Below are 18,498 nucleotides of genomic sequence, written 5' to 3'. Positions count from 1 at the left end.
CAGAATCGATATATCACACCTATACAAGGAATATATACCTAATTTATGTAAACTTAAAGATTACAGCAAAAAGATAAAAACGATATTTAACGAATTTACTAGCGGAATGTACTTCAATAGCTTTTGAAGTTAGTGAGAAACTGTGGTCATTCAAGTTGTCAACAAGTTCTTTGAGATCTGGCAGTGTTGGGATCAAGTCACTACCTTCGAGTCACGAGTCATTTCGAGTCATTGCACATTTTGACTCGAGTCAAGTCAAGTCAATCGGTTTTCGAAGGTGACTCGAGTCAAGTCAAGTCACTCAATATTTTGGAGGTGACTCGAGTCAAGCCAAGTCTAGTCAAGTCAAGTCAAAATTCAAGTCCAATATTTTGTAGTATGAGGCATGATTAAGTCATTACATGTTGCTAGCTGTCAGAAATAGAGATTGAGCGGTCATTGATTTTGAACCGAGGAACGAAGATAGAGTTGAAGATACACCCAAGAAAGCGTTGTATCGCTCACATATACGTAGCCTCAGTTTATAGTTACCAACCAAAATAGACAATAGAGAAACGAATTGATATGATGCAATATACATTACCCTTTACCCATTTACATATTGATATGATACAATTCGAGCCTGCGCCAAGGGTTGAGGAGTGTATAAACTATTCGAATTCAAAATTTATAAAACAAGAGGTTTGGTTAAGGTAAGAACAGAGAACAAAAATAGATAATTTTCTATTATATTACTTTACTACTAGTTTACGACAATGTTAGCTGTAAGCTCCGATCACTTCGTTTGTGGTCAATTTATTTGTGAGAGAACAATGGAGGGCCAATACAACGCATGATCATCTCACGGGTTACACCAGCGTTTCGCGAACAATCCGAAGATGTGCAAGATACAGAGATTTTTATCGACCACGTTTAATTGATGACTTGAAATTGACTCGTGAATTTTGCACCAAGTTACGAGTCAATCCACATTTCTGATACGCCGAGTCAAGTCAAGTCAAGTCATTTTAGCAAAGTGACTCGAGTCAAGTCAAGTCATGCGAAAAAGGCGACTCGAGTCATTCCAACACTGAAATCTGACTGCATGTCGGACGTGGAAACCCTGAACTGCACGTGAAAATCAGTGAGATTGGATCGCTGCTTTGTCAGGGTAATGTTCACGATCGAAAATGTTAGTTTGGAAATGTATACGTACACCCGATAAGAACAAGTAGTTTCTCGGCCATTATTTTTCAGGTTGGCAAACTTGGATGTATTTAATGAAAGAATAACCTACAGTCACTATATTTTGACGCATAGTAATCAACTAGTGGGGATTGAGGCAGTTTGTGGCCGCGGGCCACATTATCATGTAAGACCGGAGTCTGTCTGCGGGCTGCTCCAAATACCGTCGCGGACCGTATGTTGCCCTTCCCTGATGTATATGGTTTATATGAAGTATGGCACGCATGCCAGTGATCAAAATTCTGATTCCGTTCGTCAGTTTGGCGAGAGAAATCAATATTTTATATACCTAATGTTTTTATGCTTGCTTCACGTACTTTGCTATAGTTTTTGCTTATTGTATTATATAAGGTATGATTCTTGCAAGTATAAACGGAAACATACAAATCATAAAAACAGTGGTACAAGAATTTATTGATTTGGGCTCCATGAGCGTTAGTGTGGAGTCTGCTATTTCACTAATAATCGACAGAGGTATAAGCACGATATCATTAAAATCATATCTTCGAAGGTGCGTTAACGAATACACGCCCCCTGATCAAAAACCTCATTTCTACCGCTACATATCTTTTGTGCGGAACCAAATCGTTTCTCGAATATGCGAAGGTTAAACGCGTCTTAACATTCATGTTGTTTCAAGAAAAGCATGTTGCAGAGACATGACGCAATCTTTTAGATAGAGAAATCACCTCTGATAGGATCAATCAGATATCTTTGTCGTCGTTTATACAACGCAATGACGCGAAGTTCGCTCAAATCCAGGTGTACCATGTGCCGCGCACCGATCACTCTGGAGGTATTTTGACGGATATCGTCAGTATAAAATTACACAAAAGCATACACGCCAATAGAAGATACCGAATGCTCTTTCGATATAAAAATGCCAGGTTCAGGTGCCTCGTTTGTTATGAAATTTGCTATTTCACTAATACCAGTGATTGATTTATCTTTTCTGAAAGGTAGGAGATACGCTTTTCAGTTTTTCTACGTTTGTGAGTACATGGTCAGTATGATACCTGAATACAAAATGCCTGTATGTCAGGGTTCGAATTTCTGTTGGGCTGATTTAATAAGGATCTATCGTTTTTCAAATTATATTTCTGTTACTAGAAGCAATCGATTTTTCTGAATAGGTAAGGGCAAGCGAGCATTCACATTCAATCAATAGTGAATCCGCAGTTTGGTCGTGAGGGTGTTGTATCGGTAGGACTTGGAGTGAATTGAAATACGAGGATGTAATATTTTAAAAATGTGTTTCCTATTTATTACTTTATTCCTGATTGACTTTTGGAGATTTATTGATATTGCGGATTCCCCCGTTTCATATTTAGATGAAACAGTATCACATTCGGCATATATTTAGAAATAGGAGTGGCATCAGCGCGATTTCGCAGTCATGAATGGAGTCGTATTTATTGTCATAGCATTGTCACTGCTACAAGAAACCTGGTCAATTTGTGAGTTGTGACATTACTAAGTGGAATCTATACTCACCCTAAATTTATTGAACCCTGTTACAGGCCCAGCGGAAAATAACATTACAACGATTGATGGATATCGTTACACCAGAATCGACACCCTGTCTCCCGCTGGACTGGCAAATCAAGAATGCACACAAACATTCTCTGGAACATTGGTTATGATCAAGACTGACGAAGTCTCAGAAGCTGTGGATCAAATTATCAGGTATGGATTTAGATGCAATTACCTCAGTTACTTTACAGCAGGGGTCACCAACCTTTTTGCAACCGAGGGCTACTTTTGCTTACTGATTGAAGCGACGGGCTACCATTTACTCCTGCCGTTTACCCGCACCACACTGTATTTCCGCTTTGATATTCATAGCACTGGGCAGGAATCACATTGTGGTAAGACTTCTAATAGAGTCTTTTAAATCAATATATCTCATTTCAATTAGCTATCCACTAATATTTTTACGAAATCATGAATTACTTCGCGCAATGTTTGTATGAATTATACAACTCAAATTTCAAAATATATCATGTTCCACTTTAGACTGGACATCATGTTATCTGTTTCTATAGCAATCAGTGGGAAGCCTGGTATTGTATGATATCAACTAGTGCGCTGTACTCTGGTATGTAACTTGACACTGCAACTCTGAGTGAGCGTTCCAGATATGCATTAGTCGAGCGTGTTCTGTGTTTGTTTTTGATGAATTTCATATCCGAAAAGGCTGATTCACAACCAATGTTCCCTCTAAACTGCGAACGTGCGCAAATGCGCAGTGCTGAAACGGTCTCTGCGCACAGAAAATCTAAGCTGCGCACAAAAAATCCGAAGTGATGTTTTTTTAGTCGTTGCGCACTGTTGTCCAAGGGGCCGCGCAGGAGCAGGCGCAGACGCAGGGAACATTGCCAGTGGAAAATAGTGTTATCGCTGAAGTCTGAAACGAAGGTACAAGTGCGGCCCGCAAAGGGTAAATATTGCGCTCCGTGAATAAATGAGAATTTGTAATCACGGACACCTCACGAAAGAGATTTTTTCTTTTAGTATGGTCTCGTACGCGTGAGCGATACTAATATCATTTCAATAGCGCATTATTTTCTGGGAATGGCAAAATAACATGGTTTACCAAAGTTGGGCTAGCTCGAAGTTAATCTGCGAAAAACTAACGAATGGTCTTCTCCGCGTGGCATAAACATTGCGTAAGATTTACTAAGGACCGTAACTGCGGCATGCCGCACCCCGAACCCCCCAATTGGAGGGGCCGAGCTCGAAGGGGGCACAAAATTATTTCGTGAATTAACATAAATCATGGTGTATTTTTTTTTAACTTTTCAAAAAAATTTCGCGCCTTGCGCGATTTATTTTTGTGAAATATCTTGATTATTGCGTACCCTTTCCCCAATAAAAATACGCATGATTTATAGAAATGGGCACTTGGGCGTCGGCCATTACCGCGCCACGACACACCAAGACATATGATGTTATAGGCTATGTAACATACGACTCCGAGATATGCGCCGGAACGATCAGCAGCGAGAGAACCTTGGCCGAAAAGGACTGCCCTTGTGATAACCGAAAACTTCGATATATATACAACTATATGTTTAATTTTCCATAGGCGCCTAACGGCTGGCGCTAAATGTCTGTCCTGGTGATCCGAGTCCCACAACAAAACAAATGTCATATCGAGGGAACATTATTTGGCAGTAAAGAAATACCAATTTGAAATCGTGTACGTCTTATAGTTTAGCACGTTTGGGCGATTTCAATATCCTTCGACATAGCAGATAGGAGGTCACGAAATAGCATCATGCAACGAAGTCATTATACCCAAATTGATAGAAATATATATGCAATTCCCGAACATATTGACCGATTCAATCATGAATTATATAAATTTTTCGCGCTTAGCGCGAAGTAACCATTAACGGCCATCCAATGTCGATGTTCAGTACCGGCAAAAGGCGCAGAAGCCCAGGGGAGTCTGGGGGCGTAGCCCCCCATAAGTTCGGTTTATCACCCTATGGGGGCCTGGTTGCGCACTGTTGTCCAAGGGCCTGCGCAGTGAGTTGGCGTGTTTGCGCAGAGTCCTGAAAAATTAGAGGGAACACTGTTCACAACGATAAGTTGGACCATACACTCTGCAACCTTGACAGCAGCTGCGCATACACCACTGTACTTTTCCGTGTCAACAAGGCACCAAACATTTGCTGCAGTCTGGTAGGCTTTGAGGTGGAGGTCATTTCGCAGTGTTACAATTTTAATCTCCGACTGTTCAGCATCCAGAAATGGCAAGATTTCATTATACCGTGCAGCAGCAACGATTACAGAAAGTTAGAAACATGGTATTAAACTGCGTTGAGTGTAAGAGAAACAAGCTGTGTCAAAAGATGCAATACGTAATGGGCATACAGATATTGAAAATCTGCTAGTACTTCACAGCTATTTGACTCCAAATAGTAATATTGTTTACTACCTTGGCATTGTCCTGGATGTCGAGCTATCATAACGGACCCCCGCCATTTCAAGAAGACAATGGCGTTCCGTCATGTCGCTTGTATAGCACTGTTGGGATCAAGTCACTACCTTCGAGTCACGAGTCATTTCGAGTCATTGCACATTTTGACTCGAGTCAAGTCAAGTCAATCGATTTTCGAAGGTGACTCGAGTCAAGTCAAGTCACTCGATTTTTGGTGGTGACTCGAGTCAAGTCGAGTCAAGTCAAGTCAAGTCACGAGTTAAGTCACAATTCAAGTCAAATTGCCTTTTCGAGGTCTGAGGCGTGATTACGTCACTGTATTTTGCTAGCTGTCTGAAATACAGATTGAGTGGTCATTGATTTTGAATTGATGAACGAATATAGAGTTAAATATATACGCAAGTAAGGCGCGGTATCGCTCACGTATAAGTAGAACTAATAAACTACGTAATTGCACAGCCTCAGTTTATAGTAACCAGCCAAAATAGAGAATAGAGAAACGAATTAGTAAGATGCAATACATTACTCTTTTGCAAATTGATATGATAACATTCGAGCCTGCGGCAACGGTTGACTATATAAACTATTTTTCAATTTCAATAAAACACGAGGTTTGGTTCAGTTAAGAACACAGAGCAGAAATAGACATTTTGCTATTAAACTACTTTACTAAAGTCTAGTTTACGACAACGTAGGCTGTAAGGTTCGATCACTTCGTTTGCGATCAATATATTTGTGAGAGAACAATGGAGGCTCAGTAAAACGCACGATCATTGAATGATTAGTCGCTCTCACGGGTTACACCAGCGTTACGCGAACAATCCGAACATATGCCAGATACAGTGATTTTTATCGACACTGATTACTTGATGACTTGAAATTGACTCGTGAATTTTGCTTCGAGTCACGATTCAATCCACATTTCTGATACGGCGAGTCAAGTCAAGTCAAGTCATTTTAACAAAGTGACTCGAGTCAAGTCAAATCATACGAAAAAGTGACTCGAGTCTGACTCGAGTCAAGTCATGACTCGAGTCATCCCAACACTGTTGTATAGGCAGTGCGGAGTATCTTCAATTTCTGGTTATCCTATCACATATATCTATATATTACTATTGTAATTGAAGATCTATTTATATGTATATGTATATTACTATTGTAATTGAAGATCTGTTTATATGTATATGTATGGTCACTTGGTAAGTTACATGTTAGTGTGTTTTACACAAGAATTGCGGAATCAATCAATCTGTGTATTTAAAAGCTCGCTGGTACTGACGAATATTGGTGAATGTTATTTTTAGAATGTGCTCGCGGGCTACTCATCTGGTCCTCGCGGGCTACCTGGGGCCCGCGGGCACCTGGTTGGTGACCCCTTTACAGCTACTCTTACATTGTTCGCGGTCTACTACATATTCGTTGTATTACCGGCTATATAGAATCAATATGTTGATAAAATTGCCGTTTGTTTTTCGTTTATTTGTTCTTCGGACATCGTATGTATGTTACATTGAAAACGTCATATGTTGGTGTAAAATATCACTCCTCTAGCCACGATTTAGGCTCATATACGACCTTTGAGCCTGCAATTATGAATTCCTAGAGGATGCGAAGAGTACTTCTGGATTGGACTTGAATGCAAACAAGAAATCATCAGGAGTGTTTGGTATTGGATTGACGACACAGTTCTCCAAAGCGGACAGTCTCGGTGGTAGGAAACGTCATATTTACGATGAAACAAGTAATTACAGTTGTAATATAAAGGGCGGATGGATATGGAGAAGTCGGATCCAACCGTTGCGCACGCGTCGTTCCAAGCAATCAGACATGGGTAGACGATGACTGTGAAGGAACAAACTATCCCTACATCTGCGAGACCAGTGAGAATTCTCGACGTTTTTTTTATTCAGGGCAACTATTCGACTTAAATATCTCTACCACAGATACATTCGCAATCACTTCACTTCCTAGTAGCTATTATAAACTAGTCGACGAAGATGTGGATATTACTTTTGGCCTGATTAGTGTGGACGGACCAGCAGACATTAAAATGTATAAGGAACCAGATCATACCATAGTATATTCATACGATAGCGTGGCAGCGGGCCAGGTGACTTTCACGCTGAAGTCTTTGAATGCAAACGACAATGGAACGTATGTCATCATCGCGTCTCGACCGGAAATTGAAAAGTCGGATTCCACTGATCTCTTTGTACACGGTGAGAAGATTCAGTTGACCATTCTCCTTTACTAATAATACATACTTCATGTCAAAATAACTTTTTGACAGTTATCCATATAGTTCAATGAGTATTGTCGTTGTGCATATTACCAGAAGTAACTGGGTCAAAAATCAAAAGCTGAAGGAAATTTTCGGCAACTCTACAAATAATTGGTTGCCTGTGACAATCGAAAGACAATACCAAACATCTAAGCTTGAAGAGTAGCGAATGTGTCTGAATTGTATGCAACAACGATGAAAAATCCAGTAGCATGGTTTATGAAATCAATCTTCTCAATATAAGATCCTGCCTCGATTATCAGCGAAGTCCCGAACGAAGTGTCTTCACCTGTAACGCGCGGTCCTCGCAGTATTGAATGCAAATCGAATGGAATTCCAACACCCACAGTTCGCTGGACTAAAGACGGCGATGATGTAAGTCAGGATTCGCATATGCCGGGAGTCAACCAGAATAAACTTGAAGGCACTGCTATATTAAACATTGAAAACGCTGTAAGTAGCGATGATGGAACGTTAATCTGTGTTGCAATCAATCAAGTGGGTAGAGACAGCAAGATTCAGACGGATACAAGGGCGACAAGATTGCGAGGTCAGTACTATACCCTCATGAAACAACTGGAAGTTTAGCTGATTTTGCATGTTTCATAGTTTTCGGCAGTCCAACCATCATCGACGCCGCTGTTGTTGGATGCGCAGACGATGCTCTGCTGTTGCAATTGATATGGAAAGCAAATAATCAGACTCTTGAAATCAATCACTCGTAAATGGCACATCAGACTACGGCTGTTTTTGCTATATTTAATATTAATACGTACCACAGGGTCGAGGGCACGTGTTATCCAGAATCGACACAACCGTGTATTCTTGCGACGGTACAGGCCGCGAGTGACAGTTACATTGAGACAAATCTCAACTTCACGACTAAACCTAGCTCCGTAGATATTAAGGTGAATACATAAAATATCGTTAATTATATTTAAGAAGCAATAGTAAAAATCTAAGCATGCATCAACTGCATTAGATCACCGTTTGCCCGGATGACTGCATCGTCAAACTCAGGGACAACTTAACTCTCTCGGTTACACCGAATCCAGTTACCAATGTGTCTGTTATGGAGATAAAGGAAGAACCGACCGAATCCTATTGTGAAGTTCGTTGGAACTCAACCCAGAACACTCATCCTGAAGATATCATTTTGTTTAAGGTATGCACCTGTCGAAATTAATGAGCCCCCTCGTCGCCAGGAAAACACAATAACATTGGACCAGCGATTGCCAATACCGAGGATGTGCAACACGAATCTTTTTCAGGAAGCAAATCGGATATAATAGGGTTGGAATTAGACCAAATATCAATTTAAAACAAACGTTTTCAAATCATAAGGCATATTTTGATTGCTTGTTTGTTTTTATTATTTAGACCAGACCTGGGCAAAGTGCGGCCCGCGAAGCTATTCTGTGCGGCCCGCGAAAGGTTGCTTGGAATTCAAAACATAAAGACTTGCTTTTTAAATGAATAAAACCATAGGCTGTATCTACTGAACAGGAAATTCGAATACTTTGAAGCCTGTTCATAAATAAGCCACGATTACGCTGCCTATGTACCTCACATGCGTAATCGAGATTCAAAATAAAGGCAGTATGGCAAAGCACGAGTAGCAATAAAAGTCACAAGAAATCACTCTTTCCATATAGTTTAGTTCAAAATTCTTTGTTGCCATTGTCACATTACGCATTATACGGTATGTGTTTCAAATTGTTACGTGTGATACGTTTCCAAATCCCTAATTCGTAAAACTAGTCAATCAGTACTTGCGATTACTATATGACTCATCATATTTATCACCCATAAAGGATTACCGGACATGCCAAAAAAGAATGCTTCAAACTGAAATTCAAAGAAGGTTTAGACCGGGGGTTAACAACCCCCCCTCCTTTTAGTTTTTGCCGAGCATGTCGCCGAGATTAAGCATTTTATTTAAAGTCGTTCTTATGACAAAACACGAAACACTGGGTCAAGGGAGGGCGGAGTTCAGAAAAACTGCAAGCCTCGCTCAACATCAAGGCTCTAAGCTGCACACTTCTCGGAAGGCAGCGACCAAGAAAATGAGCTTTGTACTATTGCACATACATTTCGAACTGCGTGACAGGAAAGCTTAAAAAGAGGGCGCGAAGCCGAAGTTTAATGAAGAAAATTTTTCGCGCTCCGCGCGATTTACACATACCTTACAGTTATGGCTCTTTGTATTGTCCGACGTTGACATTTCAGAATTCTTTCATTAACAGCCATAACCTTCCATGCAATCAAACTATCCGTTAGGATTGCTAGCGTTCTGGTTGCACTTTTTAATATTTTGTGATATCATGATGAGGACGGCGCGAAATTTTTCACTATCATAAAGGGGGGGGCGTGCCTAAAAAGTTTGAGAACCCCTGTTTCGGAGTCTTCATAGAAGAACGTTGATAGGAATTTAAAGAGAGTTAAAATGTATCACGTTCAACATTGTTTCGAATCATTGCGGCAAATAGATATTTTCTTAATTAACTGTCACTTTCTCATTACTTAACACCGACATATTCACTGAGCAGCATTTATAAACAATGTAATTTAGAAATGAAATGAAACACTCTGGAGAATATAGCTAAGACTTTCACTCGGCCCGCCAACATATATTCTAATTCTCATTTGGCCCCGGAGGAAAACAATTGCCCACCCCTGATTTAGACCATTATTTCCAACAGAAGAACAGAGGCATCTGAAAATGACACAAGCGTTTGCGCGCGTACACGGCGTGGCATATTTGATTGTGGTTCTTGTACTCAAGTAATATTTTTACCTGACATAATCACTGAGATAAGTCTACGCTATACTTCGTGGCATATAGCAACAACTTGTTGGCTTTACCATTTTCTCGTCAATGTTAACCATAAATAGATTATTCTGCGCGACTGAAGTATTTGCAGTATCGTCCCATTCTTAAGGTGATTGAGCGCACTATCCACACAACCCTAGAGTCGCATGGAATTCACCAACATCAATTTCTATTGGTACTTCTTCGGGTTCACCGATTTCATGAATCATTTATAACACTGGCCAACAAAATGAAAAAAATTTTTAGGCAGAACATCTGAGAGCCGTTTCTGGGTTTTTTGAGGTTGCTCATTACGAATATCACATTGGTTTTGTCAGATTGGCTCTCTGTCAGAAGATATTTATACCCCTAAAAAAGCCAAAAATTACTGTATTTACCCTTAAATATTTCGCTTGGTAGGAAGAAAATCGTAGTTTTTCTAATTTTATACTGCGCATAAATGGCTAATTGACTATGAAGAACCCTCATGTCATTCTCAGTCATTCTATCAATATTAACATGGCGTGATGCGAAAAATTCGTTTGTCGAAAAAGCAGTTTGTCAAGCCTAGAAAATTGTACTTTTGCAAAACGTAAATTCATCTTCTCATGTATCAATTGGTCATTCTACCAAGATTATAAAGGAGTATAAAACTATAAAATTTGTCCTTGAAAGGATTAATTACTATATTCATATGTGTCTCATTTCTTTTGACTGGTAAATGGATAATTTTCCACTGAATCAATAAAGGGGGTATACATAGTAACCCTATCAAACGAGAAGCTTAAATCTGGTATCTGGTATATTCGAATACCGATGAAAGATTCCAATTTCACATTAGGAGGAGTTCACAGCATGTAATTTCTCCTAAGATGTAGTAAATAAAACTTTTTAGCTGATCACAAACTACAAACAGTTTGTCCGGAAATTCGTAACTGCATATCGAAAACTTGGAACAAACATGAGCATAAAAGTTCACTTCCTGTTCAGTCATCTTGGTATATTTCCCGATCATCTTGTAGATTAGCAAGGGTAGAGGTTCTAACAAGACATCCGAACAACAAAAGAAAGATACCAGGGCAGATGATATGAACCATTGAACATATTATGTCAGACCATTGCCGGAACCTTTCGAGATACTGCATTAAATAGCTTACTGGCGAAAATCGTACAAAAAACAATTTCGATTTAACATATATCAATAATATTGTATTCCAACCGATTATTTCAAATTTACAATAAGTGGTTGACATAAAACTGATTGAACTAATGCCACGTTATTCGAGTATCTACGTAACTACTCATATACATGACTGGAGTTTATTTATGTTCATGATATCCCGTGAAAGTATTTAATTATGATAAATCTAATACCCCTAAATATAGTGCTGTTGCTGTATTTTGATTTAAAATAGTCTTTTGTGTGTAAAAATAACAAGTAGATTGAATTTCTAAACTTTATAGTACGACTAAGCCGATTTTATATCCAGTCATCACCGCGAAAATGGGAGATTTTGGTCAAAATAGCCCCATGGGTTATCTCCACAACAAGAGCCAATTTGAAAAAAACTAAGGTCATATTCGAAATCAGTGCCCTTCAGAACCCCCAAAACCACTCTTACTTTGTCTGCCTAAAAATATGTGTTGACCAGCCGTAATTCGATTCAATTTCATTATTAAGTGTTGTGATTTATCAGTGTCATAGTCTTTCCAACCGCATTCAAGAGCGTGATCAACAAACACATAAACATGACGAATTTCATCTAGTATAATTGCCTTGGAATAGATTTGAAACATACTTACTTGACTACCGCTTATCGTCATACTAACACCGGTTCCCTATCCTCGCCCAGACCTAGGTCGACTCCGGAATTCCAAATTAAGTGTTGGAGGTTTATCAAGGCTCCTCCTCGCCATCTCATCCGTGCAAGCGGTGTCTTATAAAACCCTGGAAGTGAGCCGTGCTGCAAGTCGGCAGCTACGGAATAAAAATGAAGAAAAATTGGCCTGGTGTAAATAAACATGATCAAGGTAGTCGACAAACATCACGAATATCGCTAACAACAAACACGTCGCATACACGACGACTATATCTCGTGCAAGTTGTCCAAAGGTTCATACTGCATATATTTTCGAAAGTATTTACACAATTTTTTGAAATTATTTTGAAATTATTTGAAATAGTATTTGTTTAAAAGAGTGTTTGAAGCATGTTTTACACAGAGTATTTTAAAAGACCTCTTGTCTTAAATGGAATCTTAGATATATATATATACAACGCGTCGTTACCGCAGATCGCGCATAGGCTTTCTAGTAGTTGCCAAGCCAACCCTGTCATTGAGTGGCCACGGTAATGGCGGCTCAATAAATTCGATATCCAACTGCACGTACCAATCATGGATAGCTGAAGGTAAATTGAGGAAAGCGCAAAAAATGCTAAAGTTATTGGAAAATTATGAGAACAATATTAATCTGCAATGTCAGCACGCATGCACTTGAGCTTTGTACAAACGTCGCAGAGTCAGCTAAATTACACTGGACATCAAAAAACTTCATCATGGTAGGTGAGAACGATTTTAGGGTAAATCGGGGGCGGTGAGCTGGGAAGTTGCATTGGTCTCTGCAGATTGGCTCTATTTTTCAAGATATCACCGAATTTTAACATTTTTATTTATTTATTTTTATTTTATTCAAACTAGGTTACATTTCATCCTAAAAAACCTATATTAAATGTCTTACTACAGTGGTTCCCAACCTTTTTGTCTTCATTCCCCACTTCAGATTTATCCCGAGCCTTCATTCCCCACCTGGACCGTAACAGCACTTCATCAGTCCCCCCCCCCCCCCCCCCAAAGAAAAAAAAACGTTGGTCTTGGGTCCTTCACAGGGTGATAAACCCAACTTCTGGGGGCTACAGCCCCTAGAAACCCCTCAGACCCCCTGAGCATGTGCGCTTTTGTCCCGTTACTTATCAGCAACATTGGGTCTACTGTTTCGAGCGTCGCCTTTATTCGACTAAACGCGCGAGGCGCGAAAAATTTATATAATTCATGTTTGAATCGGTCAATATGATCGGGAATTGCATATATTTTGCTATCAATTTTATATCCCCTCTCTGCTCATGTAATCAGATTTACCGGTAGAGCTGAGTGAGGTGTGTTGGAAAAGGTAAGACCCCTGAATAAGTATTAAACATCTTCGGACGGGCCTGTTGGTATATTGACTTCGTTATATTATGCTATTTTGCGACCTCCTATATCTGCTAAAGATAAGGAAATCGCCAAAACTAAAAGGCACACACGATTTCAAATTAATATTGCTTTACTGGCAGATAATTTGTCCTCTGGGAACATTCGGCGCCAGCCATTTAGCCGCCTATACATATATATTGTATATATATCGTAGTTTTCTGTCACCACAAGGGCATTCCTTGTCGGCCAAGCTCTTCTCGCTGCCTATCGTTCTGGCACACTTCTCGGAGTCGTATGTTACATGGCGTATAACTTCATATGACTTGGTGCGTCGGGGCGCAGTAACGGCCGACGCCGAAGTCTCTATTTCTATAAATTCCACGTATTTTCGTAGGGGAAGGGTACCCAATAATCAAGATATTCGGCAACATTGAATCGTGGCCCCAGCGCAAAAATATTTTGAAAAAGTGGCATAAATTTTCCTAAAAATACTTTATAATTTATTTTATTCTCGAAATAGTTTTGGGCCCCTTCGAGCTTTCCCACCCCACTTTAGGGTTTGGAGTGCGGCGGTTACGGTCCTGCTCCCCACTACACAACATTTTTGTCATCACAGACTACAGACACAAGTCACACAACCACACCAGTACGCAAGACAATCGCCTTTAACTGGAACATAAAACTTATTGGGAACCAGTAACGCTCAAAATTTCGTGAAAGCATTATTTCAGGTCAAACTAGTCGTGCTTGATGCATTTGTGACGCCATCATTGGCCATCCAGAGTTAAAAATGCGGTTTTGTGAACAACAAGCAATATAATTTCCGATACATACATTCCAGAGCAGGTAACTGGTAACGGTAATTGCGCATATGTCTCCGTTGATATCTAGACTGTCATGTATATAATTTTGAACAAATACGTCTATTCCCCATCAGAAACCATTGAATTCCCCACCAGCGATGAATTGCCCACCGTTTGGGAATCACTGTCTTAGTACGTCCATCTGTACAGAAACCACGAGAATGTGAGAAATGTAAAACACAATTAGATCGCGGAACGAAACTGTGCTGCATAAATCTATTCTTTTGTACATTTCGAACACAACAATACACCATTTATGCGTATTTTCATAGGAATCTCTTAATATATTGTAATTTGTGACAATAAGCTTCCTATACCGATTGTTCCGACGCGGCACTGAAGTGAATGAGTGGCGCTTTGACAGGTGTCGGCTCCTGTCTGCTATGCACTAAATTTGGCTCGGACTAGTCAAATCGTTGCTTGTCAAATTTCTTCTGATATCAAATTCAAGCAGTCCAAACGAATAAGACGGAATAACTTGTTCAGAAAATACGTAAATGGCGACATTCGCAAAATTGCTTGCTCGTCCGATAACAGTTGAATGAAGCAAGAAATAACTGCAACAGAGTAATTTAAATGTAAACGAAAACGGACGGCGCAACATTTCAATCAACCAATCATCAAATCAAACAGAGCAATTAGGAGTTGTCGAGGATAATAACGGAATGCAAATAAAGGACAGTTGAATTAAAACTAATTCACTAAAACATCCAAACTGATTAACTAAAAACATGACTCGTCAAAACACCAATTAATCTGCTTGAAGTGAATAACAAATAGCAATAGTTCGGTAATAACAAACATGTGTGCCTGAACCTACAAAAAGACGACAATTTGTAAACACAGACGAAATAAACAACCAAGCAATATTTATTCTGGTTTGCCAATGATTATTCAAATCTTCTCGTCTAAATAAATCAATATAGGGATGTGCATCAGTGACGTTCTTGGATGCCACTCCTGTTATTGACTCAAATAAGCTTGAAGTCCTATTGTAAGATTTTTATGGGGACAGATTCGCAATAGGCGGCTGGCAGTAATCAGTCATTATGTGAGCATCCCAACTATCTTGATATTTCTCTTCCATTTACTTGATATATAGGAGACACCTTCCACCTCGTTCCTCACTGATACATCACGTTTTTTATAGAAGTGCTGATACTGAACTTTTATGATCATGCTTATCCTTGATCCAAGAACGTTCGAGAACATCACCTCCACGTTATCCCCATAGTTTCTATTTTTGTCGTCTTAACGCAAGTCAAGACCTTCATTGTTTAGCTTATCTCGAGTAAAAGACGTTGGCTCACTTTGTATCCGAAATAATGTTGAGGAATCTTTGTTAATGGATTTTCTACATCATGTACTATTGCCATCTACATCTTCCTCTACATCAGGGGTTCTCAACCTGGGGGCGCGGGAAGCTCTCAGGGGGGCGCGAGAAATTAACCACGTCTGTATGAATTCTGACTAAAAATGTGCTTAACAATCGTTCTGAGAAGACGATTGTTAAAGATGAAACTTATTTCGTATTCAAGAAATCTCGCCAAATTCTAACTCCAGCATTCGTGCTCAACGGAGTATAGGCTGATTTCAACTTCATTCGAGCAAATTTTAGATATTCTATGAAAATTTGGAGCAATTCCCACGTGTAGGTCATTCATTACTTCATAGCTTTGCAGTAGCCTAAAGTTCGGTGCGCTGGGTAGCTGCTGTTAATAATTGGCAAACTGCACTGCCTAAGACAGATTTAGATGCAATATAAGTTGCCCGGTTTCGCCCTCAATTAAGCTACCCTAAATAAACACAATTTATTCAATTCCAAAACCGTTCGAATTTAGCATGTCAGTACAGAACGATGCCGTGCTCTCTGTAGTCACTGCCAGCATTAGGATTTCTCAGTGCAACCTACCTTGAAATAATTTGATATCCTGTTCAATGTTTTTTTGCTATTTCCAAACAAGTTTGGGGAAATTTGTCAGAAATGTTAAAGACTCAACAACTGGAATGCGGATTCAAACTTGGCGTAAGACATACCATATGTAGCCTATACTATTAGATCAGGGAAGGGTAACCTGTTGCTGTAGATGGGAATTTGTGAGGCCGTCGACACCTAATTCAATTAGTATGTGTTGGCATCCGTCGACATGCAAATTGAAACTACGAATTCACTCCAAAATTTTTGAGAGATTTTAATTACTCTTGAAATTTTCTTCACACTCTGCTCAATTCAACATAACCTAATTTTTCGATTTTAATATAGTAGCGCCCTTCTCACTCTTAGCCGGAATCGGAATCGTGCGTTCCGTACAAAAGAAATTTGTTTATGGTACGTTTGGGCGATTTTAATATATTTCCACTACCGATACAAACAACTATCCTGATCGGGGGTCAAGAAATAACAGCATGCAACCAAGTGACTAATAACATTTGGCCCACCCTAAGATGCATTATCATTTATAACTTGCCCTAAATTTTCAAAAGCACTTTCTCTATGAACCCTACCGGTGTATCTGATCACAAGGGCTAAGAGAGGACAACTATTTGATAATAATATGTGATAGGCCTACTGCTACTATTAATTACAGAATTCAGTCGTGAATCTGAAAAAATTTTGCGACAATATGCAATCCCAGCATCTATTCATAACATTGCCACTCGCGATTTCGGTACGTACAAAAAAGGCAATGGATATGGACGGATTAACATAGATATTTCGCTTCCAGTTAGTTCATTACAGCTATGCCCTGGAATGCGGCCTCATGCTACATAAGTAATCGAAATGGGCCGTGATTAGCAAAAAGGTTGCCAACCTCTGTATTAGATGATGTTCTCTTTTTGACATGACGAAAAGTGTAGGGGGGTCAAGGGGGTGCAATATTTTCGACCATCCCCAAGGGGGGCGCATGTCCAAAAAGGTTGAGAACCGCTGCTCTACATCCTATATCGTAGAATTATTCGAAATCAGATCCGGCAGGGAGGTAAAGCTGCAACTGGAATTTCAGAAGAGTGGGTAATGGGCTGTAAAGCAGAGTTAATGTTGAGGACGTGTTATGACTTCTTGTTTTTGTTCCAACCTTACATCTCATTTATGTAAAAATATCAATCATCTTGGTCATGGAGGCTCTTTCGCTCGCACAAAACTACGGGGATTACATATTGAATCATTCAGACTTCACCTTGAGTCCATAGGCGCGAAGTTTTAGCCTATAATGCTGGCGGACCGTTTGCGGTGCCCGGCGTTTATCTTGATCTCACAACATCATACCAAAGTACTCCTTGTAAGTGCACTTAGTGACATTTCACATATTGAATCGCTTCATGCTCAACGTGTTCTCGTAACATATGTAGCAAAACAAATTTAGGTCATTACGACACTTTTAAAACACTCATGAATTGAAATTTATGAAAATAATAGCAAGGGACAGTATCTAATATTAAAAAGTGTCGGGAAGCGTGTTAAATTTGATCCCACTAATCATCGGTGATGAGATAAGTGTCATTTGACTCTTTCTGTAGATTCAATAAGGGGGGTTTATTGACGAAATATGTCGGAAAAATAGTCTCTATGTGATATTTTTCAGGATAAAACTGACTATTGCTTTATCAGTGCACTACGACGCACATGCCAGTAGCCCACTACATGGAAGATGATATAAACTAATCTAAGTCCATATTCACCTCTCAAGCGCTAGTTAACATTTATTACTCACAAACATACTACTTTTCTGGCATATGAAATAGAACCAATTCGGCAAAAGTAATGCCATTTTCGGACTCGGCGCCCTGATATGCCCCTAAATAGATCTCACAAATCATGATTTTTGAAACCTTTTTTTTTATGCCCTGTGTTATGAACCTATATTTTGCGGGCCGTATATAGTCTATTCAAATTAGCATCCCGAGCCGCAACTATACAATATGTTGGTAACCGGAATTTTCACGTTCAGGTGAAGGAAACGTCCACTCCGGCGAGCGATCGAGATTCCTCAAATATATCTCCGCTCTCCAACACTATTATATTAGATAGTTACTCCTATAAAACGAACGTTGAGCCTAACAGCAAAGTGACGTTTGAGGTCTCCGTAATGACCAATTGTACCAGCGACAGTGAAGCTGTGACCGCACAAGGAGAGTGCATTACCGACGTAGCAGGTAATCCACAACCACGCATGTTT

The 18,498-nt window shown here is 39.6% G+C and overlaps 2 protein-coding genes across 4 annotated transcripts in view; both read left to right on the top strand.

The window, feature by feature from the left end:
- LOC145441419 (receptor-type tyrosine-protein phosphatase epsilon-like) overlaps positions 1–18,498 on the top strand; it is a 251,311-nt gene that overhangs the window by 220,259 nt on the left and 12,554 nt on the right. Inside the window, exon 1 of one of the 3 annotated variants that reach the window (XM_080319269.1) lies at positions 18,351–18,475. The exons of the other annotated variants lie outside the window; for them this stretch is intronic. Within the exon in view, the coding sequence (XP_080175395.1) occupies positions 18,409–18,475 (67 nt within the window). The 5' untranslated portion in view covers positions 18,351–18,408. Of the gene's footprint in view, positions 1–18,350; positions 18,476–18,498 lie in introns of those variants that run through there. 3 annotated transcript variants of the gene reach the window in all.
- On the top strand, positions 2,563–18,391 carry LOC145441754 (hemicentin-1-like). Its single transcript, XM_080319692.1, has 11 exons — positions 2,563–2,681; positions 2,745–2,910; positions 6,777–6,884; positions 6,938–7,053; positions 7,117–7,392; positions 7,699–8,004; positions 8,064–8,175; positions 8,236–8,362; positions 8,437–8,619; positions 18,271–18,349; positions 18,384–18,391. Exons 1-11 carry the CDS (start codon positions 2,621–2,623, stop codon positions 18,389–18,391), a joined length of 1,542 nt encoding a protein of 513 aa, XP_080175818.1. The 5' UTR covers positions 2,563–2,620.

Source organism: Botryllus schlosseri, chromosome 6, assembly GCF_051294905.1.
Source record: "Botryllus schlosseri isolate E-star chromosome 6, Bs_hap1, whole genome shotgun sequence".
NCBI classification, from domain to species: domain Eukaryota; kingdom Metazoa; phylum Chordata; class Ascidiacea; order Stolidobranchia; family Styelidae; genus Botryllus; species Botryllus schlosseri.
The sequence above is the reverse complement of the archived record's forward strand: the minus strand, read 5'-3'. Positions and strand labels throughout refer to the sequence as shown.